This window comes from Gavialis gangeticus, unplaced genomic scaffold (genome assembly GCF_001723915.1).
Source record: "Gavialis gangeticus isolate Ggan-Ray unplaced genomic scaffold, GavGan_comp1, whole genome shotgun sequence".
Lineage (NCBI taxonomy): Eukaryota > Metazoa > Chordata > Crocodylia > Gavialidae > Gavialis > Gavialis gangeticus.
In genome coordinates, this window is record NW_017729032.1 from 246,469,067 (window position 1) to 246,478,776 (window position 9,710).

Sequence of the window (9,710 nt, forward strand, 5' to 3'; positions counted from 1 at the left end):
GTCAAGTAGATGGTAGGCTTATGTAGGGTTTAGATTATGGTTTTTATGGGATGGTTTAGATAGGCGTGATCCTGCCTCAGACAGGGGATTGGACTAGATGGCCTGTGGAGGTCCCTTCCAGCCCTATTTAGCTATGATTCTAACCAGGGAGAGACAAGAGATAGACAATAGCTTCTATCTGAAAGACAAGTCCTCAGGAAAGAGTCAGGTGACATTAATTATGATGGTGATTGTAGAATAACTAGATTAAATCTTCCCTTTCCTGTACCTTATTGAAACCTGGCAAAGTGGCAAACCTTTCCAACATCACTATAACTGAATTAATTCATGTGAGAGGGGAGGTAGAAGACCCCCTCCCAACATGTCCCAGGACCCTGCCCAACGAGCACCGATACTCACGGCAGGGACCAGGACGAGTGGCAGCTGCAGGGAAATGCCAACTCAGGCTCAGCAGTTCTGCAGCTACCTGAGCCTGCGGATCAGCGAGCCCCGGAGGCGGGGCCTGAAGGAAGTGCAGGCTGATCAAAAGGCAGCTGGGGAGAGACCCAGCTGCCCGGGCAGAGAGAAACAGGATGCTGGCAGGGAGAGACGGATGGTGGAGCTGGGTAGGGAGCAGCGAAGCGGAGCACAGGGCGAGAAGCCCCAGCATCAGCCAGGAAAACCCTGCAGCAAAAACCACAGGTCCAGGCCCGGGGAGCTGAAGTTTGCTGAAGGGTCACAGCAGGGAGAAGATTGTCCCCACAATCACGGGCAAAGATCAGGCTGCTCCGGAGAGTTCATGTACCATGGTAGAGAAGGGCAATGAACGATAGCAAAACCCTGTAGGCAGCCTGGTGAAGAGGGAGAAGCAGGCGGCGACTGGCCCAGAGCTCAGCGAGGAAGGGGCAAGTTCCACCAGGTGGTGGGATCAGGAGTGATTAACTCCTAGTCTGCTGGTCCCTGGGAAGAGTACCCGGAGAGACGGACAAAATTCCTTCTCCCGTCCCAGGGAGGCAGAGAGGTCCTGGGGGCCAGAGTCCCAGGCACTCCATCAGCAGATGCCAAACATCTTCTCTTTTAGTTAAGAATCTTCTACGTTATCATTACCCCCAGGCTGGGGCATGTTTAGTTACCCGAAGGTTGGTCTGAAGACTAGGGATCAATTCAGGAGAGATTGATGGCCGAACAGACCTGATCCCAACCGAGGCGGGCCATGAAGGTGAGAAGAGATCATCCTGGGGAAGATTACAGGGAGCACAGTCCTCCCAGGCTGTGGATGTGGTAAAAATGGGGTAAAGGGGAGGTTTGGAGCCCCACAAAGAAAGACCAGGGTCAAGACCCCTCTTGCACCACCAACAGGGAACTGCCTTCCCATCAATCAACACTGAAGTCGTGGCAGGCGAGTAGGGGCAGTGCTTGGAACCATCTAGGTGGACCCAGGGTGCGGTCTCATTCTGACGTCACTAGGGAGGAAGACACTAACCAGAAAGGGGCCAAAGCCTTACAGCACCTACCAGCGACAGTCCAACTGGAACAAAGAGTCTTCTTCCAGACTAGAATGTTTCTAGAAATTTAAGGTAAAATCTGCAGTTTCTGTTAACAATGTTTTTACTTTTGGATATGTTTTTACTTTTGGGTAAGTTTTTTTTTGGGTAATCTTTTGTCCCCTCCTAGGCTGAAAATGAGTGTGCTCCAAGCTTCTTTTGGTGAACTGGTCTCATTAATTCATCCTCATACCTTTTTTAAGTTAATGAAAGAAATATTCATCAGCCAAGTCCTGAAGATCTTACATGCACACAGTATACACAGATATCACTACCTTAGCTACCTAAGATAGATACATATTTAATGTCACCTAGTTCCATTTTTCACAGGCCAATGGTGTATTCTAAAGTTCATGTAAACTTTTGAACAAGTCTTGTGTGCAACAACTTTCATCACATGTAACTGAGAATGTTACTATAGCATGCTGCTTTTGATAATGTTCAAAATCCCTCCCCTGTGCCCACTTATCTCTGCTGTAAAAACAACAAAGCATTTAGTCCCCATACATCTACACTACTCTTCATGGGCGACTGGTGCTTCCCGAGTCTGGAGGGAACGAGGGAGCAAAGATCCCCCCCAAGCAGCCAATCGCCAAGCTAGTGATAAAACTGGAAGTGCACTTCTGCCGACACTTTTGGTTTCACATCTGGCACTTCCAGGGGTGCACGGCCTACACGTTGCCAATGCTGCTCTTCATCCCTATTACCCTTCTCTGTGAACAGCCAGTCAGCCTGTCATTAGTGACGAGAGCAAATTTAGGAAATAAATGCTGAACGTCCTCTCTGAAGAGTTTTTTCTAACCCTCACTTCCTAGCATTAGCATGCACAGAATAGGGAATTTGCCTGTCAAAGCAAAATCAAGTTAATTTTACCTCAAAAATAAAGAGCATAAGATGCTTCTTACCGAACACGGTCAGAGCATAGGTCTCATAAAAACTCCCATCACTATTTACAACTTCACACATGTAAGTTCCTTCATCGGCAAGCTTTACAGGGTGAATCTGAAGGGAAGGGTCATAATCAGGTCTAGATTCCCACGTCATCCTCTCGCTGCAGTTTACATTTTTTGTCTCATTGGTATCAGCTCTGTAAGCCAATAAGCATCCCATTCCATTCTTTGCACTTATATTCCATACTGCCAAAATCATTGGTGCCACTGATATATAAGGGCATCTCAGCACAGCCTTAGTACCAGTCACTGCAAACATGTTGCTCACTACATGGGAAGAAGCAGTGAAGTAATAATGTCATTTCCACTCAATTTTAGCTTAGGAAGTTCTTAGTTTCATTATGATTTAGCATCCCCTTCCCTGCACTGCATTGAAACCTCTCACAGTGTCAATCCTCACACCTATGTCAGCGTACTTATACCATATGATCTAAAATTGGTTGACAGCTACAGATGTGTGAGAGAGACTTCACTGATCTCATTGATCCTGCATTCTGTGGAAGCCCCTTGCTATGTTTGTATTTGGACTGCATCTCAGTCACCACTGGAGAACACTACCGAACTGGAGCCTGGCCCCTCTCCCTTTACCACCTGCTTGCTGCTCAAGGATTTCTGGCTGTCCTGTGCCTCACAGTCCATAATGCTACATAAAAGAAGTGCTCAGTTTCCATAGCTGGTCTACTGCATGCCCATCCATCAAGGGCTGGCAATGCAGGGGGGACAATGACATGTGCTGCTTTCTAGTGATGCAAAATAGCTAGAAATCACACCATTATGTTCCAAAAAAAATACCATCCAGCCCCTTTAGCCAGGGACTTCTGGTTACCTTGTTACAGGCTTTGGGGAAGTGTTAGGGAGGGGATAGAATCACTTAAAAGGAGGAAACTCCTCTGAGGGCGAGACAGGAAAATACCATTTAGTCAGTCAATGTGGTTAGCATGTAGTTAAAACTGTACATGCCACCATGTCTCTGTAACAAGGTTTAAAGCCTGTGATTCCCCAATGTATTTGTGGCAATTGTGGGACAAAACATAGGACATGTATCCCAGAAATCTTAATTCTGGAAGTTTGCAGTAAGCTGTACTGGAGATGGAGTCTGCATGCACTGTGCACTGCATGCCTGTCCAGCAGCACCTTCCTGTGGCAGGTCAGGGTGAGGACAGCTTATTTTGTGATTCTAATGCACATCACTCTCTGGCTTTCCCATCTCTAACTGTGTGTGATGTTTCCTACTTGTATCAGTAAAGCCTCTTCAGTTGCTTGCACTGTGGTTTTGCATTAATTAGTAGCTTTTCTATCAACATAGGCCAATTTCAGAGTAACAGTAGAGCTGCTGTTCAGCTTTAACTCCTGTGGTATCCGGAAGTGCTCCCAGTGGGGTACAATAACAGACAAGCCACCCATGAGATAAGAAATAACAACAGACTCCCTAATTGACACCCTAAAGCTTTAAAAACTCCACTCCTACTTCCATGCCTATTAGCACAGCAAACCCTCTCTACACCATCCCAACCAAGCTTCTCAACCCCATTCACATCTAGGTATGCAAAACCTGCTCCCCGCACCCCTTTCCCACTCCCTCTGCCCACTGCCTCCCACCACCCTGTTTCACACCCAGAGAAAATCCTTCTGCTTTCCCCTGGCGTCCTTCCAATCTCATATAACAGAAACGCAGAATACTTCGTAATGCCTTGAGGCGTAAAACACTGCATTCACTTTATGATCTTTCCCACCTACCTGACCCTTGAACCTGGCCAGTTAGGAAATATAAGAAGTGAGTCAGAACTAGCCACATTTGAACCATCTCTCCTCAGGGGAGAGCATAAACAACCACAAGTAAAAGCACTGGAAATATCTTGGAATCACAGATCAGTGTGCAAGTCCACCCAGAATGTCCTGTTTCAAGAGAACAGAAACAAAATATGAATAAAAACAACTGTTTTCCTTGAATACAAGTATTCTATAAAAGACTTCTTGTCAGTTCATCTTAGACACTTTTACTGACCCCTGCAACCAGGTTCAAAAGGAAAGATGGCATCCAGTATTGACAATGAGCTTACGGCAATGGAGGAAGCTGCTGTTTTACAAGCAGAATGCCAAAGGGTGTAAGTGAGGTACCTATAGCCCATGCTGCAGTAGATTTACTGCACCAGTACCCAAAACAGATAGAGTAATGCTATTTCAGATGCATCTACACCTTCAACTGAAACAGATAACCAAATAAATTAAGTAGAGGTAAAGTGCTTTGTTAGAAAGAACCTGGATGCTTTACATCACATTTTGAAAATCAAGGCAATAATATGAATAAGAATTTTCAGGATCTAATCTTTCACTGATGGATAGAAATGTGAGTCTATGTAGCCATTATCTTATCCTTATTTTTTAATTTTTAAAGGTAAAGCCATTTCTATCACAAAACAGAAAAGACGGCATTCTACTTGCAAAAGAGCACAACCATTTTTTTAAAGGAAGCCTTACTTATTTCCCATGATTTGGGGAGAAAAGAAAATAATGATGCATTTAGTAACACAGGGTATCACACCTGATAATCCAAAACAAAAAAATCAGTGATTTGTAATAGGTCACTTTTTGCAAATTATCAGCTGCAGATAGATAACCATTGATTAATGTTAAGAGGATGTTTTCACTTAAATCCACTGCTTCCAGGTCTTCAAAATGTCATTAAAATTACCTATAATAGAAGTTACATCATAGGCTTACATATGTTCCCAGCCCAGATATTTGGGCTGAGACATGTAGGTCTTTCTTTTTGAACTGCAAACTTGTCATGTTCCTGAGTTGAAAGACATGCAGTTTGCAGTCCTGCCTAACATCCTATTATCAGCCTCCTGATCCTACTACAACCACATGGAGTCACATCATGACCCAAGGGGATGCAGAAAGACACACCACTGTATCTGTAGTCAAATGCTGGATCCAGGTTTTAACTTTCCAGCTCACCACATCACACACTGTGGCTTAGTTTGCATTCGTGCAGCTCTGCAGTGCTGTTCTGGTGGAGATTTCCTGGTGTTGTCATAAAAAATGAATAATAAAATAAAAAAATAATAATAATAATAAAACCTACCAGTGGCTGGATACATTTACTCCAAAAGCAGACCCTTCATTTTGAAATAAAACTGAGAATGACTAAGAGCACACTGGGCAGTCTGATTACTTAAATCCTGGAATCAAGCACTGAAGTACAAGCATTTGAAGAATTGTAAATGACTTCATTAGAGGTTAAAATGAGAAGAAGGAAAAGGAGACTAAGCACCATAAAAGTGATGATCCTTCAGCAATTCCAACTCACCTGTAATCTCCTCTATCAGTTCATGACAGCTAAAATAATCTTCTTTCTCTGACCTGGTTCATGTCTGTGTTGGCAGGTGACAGGTAGAAGCACAAGATTCAGTGCAGACAAGGGATAATGACAAACACAAGGGACAGAAAATAAGAAGCAGAACAATAGCCAAGATACAAGAGCCAGACAGCCACTGGTGGGGGCGAGATGCAGTAAGGTTACAGACACAGAAGTGAAAGCAAATGATATTTTTGCTAAACGAGCTGGAGTAAATTTGGGAAGTTTAATGCTCGCTAGACACGCTGATGATGTTTAACGCATGTAAGTGGTTTGTAGCCACAACTCTCACTGTCTCTTCAATTTTTTTTCTATGATTTTTTGGGTCTTTTTGGTCTCTCCTGCATAAAGGACAAAATGCCATTCTCACTTTTAAGCAGGGACTCAATCAAGACAGCTCACAGCAGCTGAGCAGCATACTTTGTTTAGAAACTTTCATCCTATGCTGCAGTTTGAGCTTGGAAAAGTCACACCATTTTCCCATATCATTTCTGCCATCTGCCCTCTGCCTTTCAGACTCCTCATAGATCTATCTTTCCTGTAACTCATCTCACTTTTCATCACACCGTAGCTCAGCACTGCATATCTTGTTGGTCCTTGGTTTCTTCTTTCATTTTCTCTACCTCACATCTTCAGCCCTGCCGTCTGATCTGCCTGACTCAACACCTTTCTTTCTGTAAAGCAAACTTCAGAGCTTGCCACTGACTAGAAACTAGAATTTCAATCATATCTTAACATGCATTTCTATCCCCACTTCTGATCAAAATTACCCCAAATATCAGTGTCATGGGGTATTTAATTTGTAAGTATCAAAATAAAGAATTCTGACCCTTGTAACTAAATCAAAATGTTTTCACCCTTTGAAACAGCAGGTTGATCTGAAGCAAAATGTTTTATAATTAAATGTTTATTTTGACCAAAGTCTTTAATTCAGGAACATGGAATACGCAACATGGAAACTGTAATTTCAAAGTGATACATCCCCTTAAGCTGACATCATTAAGCTGAAATGACGTTTTGAAATGAAACATTTTGGTTGAAATTGATGCCAGTATCAACATGTCTATTTTGCAAGCTTGGCAAAAAAAAAAATAAATCTACATTTTCCAAGAAAGAAATTCTTTGCTGGAAAATTTTTTCCAACTCTTAATTTTTGCTCTCATCCTTCAAATCCTCCCTCAAAACTAACTTCTTTCCTCACTTGCCATTACTGACTTTATCTGTTTAGTTTCTTACTCCTCTTCAATCTTCATTTCAAAATGGTCAAAAATTATGATTCTGTACCAATACAACTCACATTATCTTTTATTGCTTGAATGTCTTTTTCTGACTCCCTTTTTTGTTCAGGTGTATGTCCTAGGGATATCTGATTTACAGCCTGATCCTGTGCTCATAACTTCTGTGGGAGTAACTCTATACGTTGCCGTAAATCATTGGAAGATCAATGCCAGACTGTAATTCTTCACAGCAGGAACCACATTTTTTATCATTTAATTAACGCCTGGTGTGAACTTATGATAAATACAGAAACCTTTGTCACTATTACTATCACATTATTAGTACTGCATCATATGTACATGAAACAACACAAACTTGTTGCAACAAACTTTTCTTCTAGTTTAATCTAATTGTACCCTGGAAATACTTAGAAGTACATATAAATGTACATCTGTTTGTTAATGCAAACTGACTCAACAACTAATACATTTTTTTATTTCAGTCAACTTCTAATTGAAAAACATAACTTCTAAACAGAAAGTCAAAACATTTTTCTCCATAAATGTTCAAACAAAATGAATTAAGAATTTGAAACATTTCCTCCAGACTGTTTGGTTAAACACTTCACACCCAAGTCAACACAATTTTGCAAATTCCATTAGTTCCTCTGAAACCTGTGTGTAAAACACATCCAGGGGTTGAACAGAGCTGAAGAAAACTCACTTAAAAGAATGAAACTAATATTTGGACCCCAGTTTCATATTATTCACTCTGTTCTGCTAAAATGCTTCTACTTAGAGTTTGGCTACAACTGTGGAAGAAAGTCTTTGTAATGACATGCTCTGTTCTTTCCATTGGCACTTTTACTCCAGTAAGAGAATGCCTCTGATAACATTAATAAATGTTACTGCTGATGAAAGATACCTGATTGTCAGTTCTGCAACAGTCCACTTTCTACAGGAGACGTGTGGGATGGGCAGCAGCAATGCTGAAGTAGTCCAGTCTTCTGAACTAGCTGCCTCTGGGGATGAGAAATAGATGCCACTGCAGTCAATCTTTCCTTGACACCTTTTGTGAACCTTAATAAAAAGCCCACATAAGAACTAACGTGTTTAAATGAATTGTAATCCACTAATACGACGAATGAGACCACTATTTCATCCCACATAGGCCAATCAGCCCATAGATGGGAACGAAGTTTCCATTGCAGTCAGCCTTGTTCACAAAGCGCTCGGTATCTCATTTCAGTCCCTACCAGCTTTTCAAAACAAATAAAAAAATCCATCAGTTCTGCCCACCCCAGTGAACACTCAAATGGTGAATCATATATGTAAGGGTATCCTTTATTTAATCCATCCTAATGTAAAATATACCAGCATGGGCGGATTTAGGACTTTAAAAGTGGGGTGCAGGTGCTGCAGCACATCACACATAATACAACACACATTTTCCCCCAATTAAAGATTAACTAGAAGCTTTACTAAGATGCTAAGGGATGGCACTATATTATTCAGTTTAAGATCAAAGCAAAAACAAAGATAATTATTGGACTATGCACCAATTTCCTAGATTCTATATCAACATCAAAAACACGAACTAATCAAAAAATAGTCATAATTGTCAAAAGATAATGTCTCATTAGTCCTAGAATCATTATAGTTAAACTTGCATCTCTTATTCAGATTCATAAATTAACACAATCTAGCCTTCTTGAGCGCTTTGACAGTGCCTCCATCAAGACCATTACAAAGGACAGAGGCTTGTGAACACCTGTGAAGTGGAGGGAGATTAGCAGGTATCAGGGAGATGATACTAAGCCATGAAGTTAATTGACCGTCTCAGCACTGCCTGAATAAAAATGCTGCTGCCCCTCCTAGGCAGTTGGTTTTAAAGTTTGGGTGGAACAGGAATCAAAGCAGGGTGCAACTGCATGTCTACATCCTGCCCCTAGATCCATCCCTGAAGACTAGAAGCAAACTCTTTCAAACCCATTTGTCCATTCTCTTCTGCTACGGCACATACAAAAGTCCTCACCTGCCTGTTCTCAGTCCTGAGCTGCTTGCTTCTGGTCAAAGACACAAATCACAACAATCCTCCTTCCTGCACTTACTGTGCGATACAGCTGGCCAGAGGCAGTCTTTCTATTATAATGCCTGAGACTTCAGTCTACATTTAAGATCATTAGTCTAATGTTCAGAACCACAGCCTCTTGCTGCCTTACATAAAAGAAACCTTGTCTCTCACATAAACCTCAGTGAAGGCCAAGCAGTCACTTAGTCACTCCCCCAGAGGATGTAGATACACAAGTTAAAACCTATAGAGATAGACTTTAGTAGTACAGAGGAACTAACCATAAAATATATTGTGTATTTGATGGGGGACTAGGGTTGCCAACTGTTAAGAAATTTATAGACTCTGTAAAAAAAAAAAAACCCTAAAAACACCTGTTAGTAAAAATCCATAAAAACATTTTCCCTTCTGTGAAAAAGTGACCCACCACAGCTTTAAGCTCTATCCCAGGAAAAAAGTTAGAGTGGCACTGAAAGACAGATAGCACGCAAAACCATTACCTGCGGCCTGAGTGGAAATCCAACTTCCCGCAGGCAAAGAGTTCTCGTCAGTGCTTTTCATACACTGGAGCCTGCTAGACCCCTGCTG

General features: G+C 41.9%; 1 protein-coding gene across 1 annotated transcript in view; it reads right to left on the minus strand.

The window, feature by feature from the left end:
* LOC109303495 (cell surface glycoprotein CD200 receptor 2-like) overlaps nt 1–9,250 on the minus strand; it is a 26,182-nt gene extending 16,932 nt beyond the window's left edge. The window contains exons 1-4 of the mRNA XM_019525682.1: nt 9,087–9,250; nt 7,977–8,073; nt 4,211–4,369; nt 2,429–2,740 (exon numbers count right to left, since the gene is read on the minus strand). Of these exons, the coding sequence (XP_019381227.1) occupies nt 2,429–2,740; nt 4,211–4,277 (379 nt within the window). The 5' untranslated portion in view covers nt 4,278–4,369; nt 7,977–8,073; nt 9,087–9,250. The remainder of the gene's footprint in view (nt 1–2,428; nt 2,741–4,210; nt 4,370–7,976; nt 8,074–9,086) is intronic.
* Between the last annotated feature and the right edge of the window lie 460 nt (nt 9,251–9,710).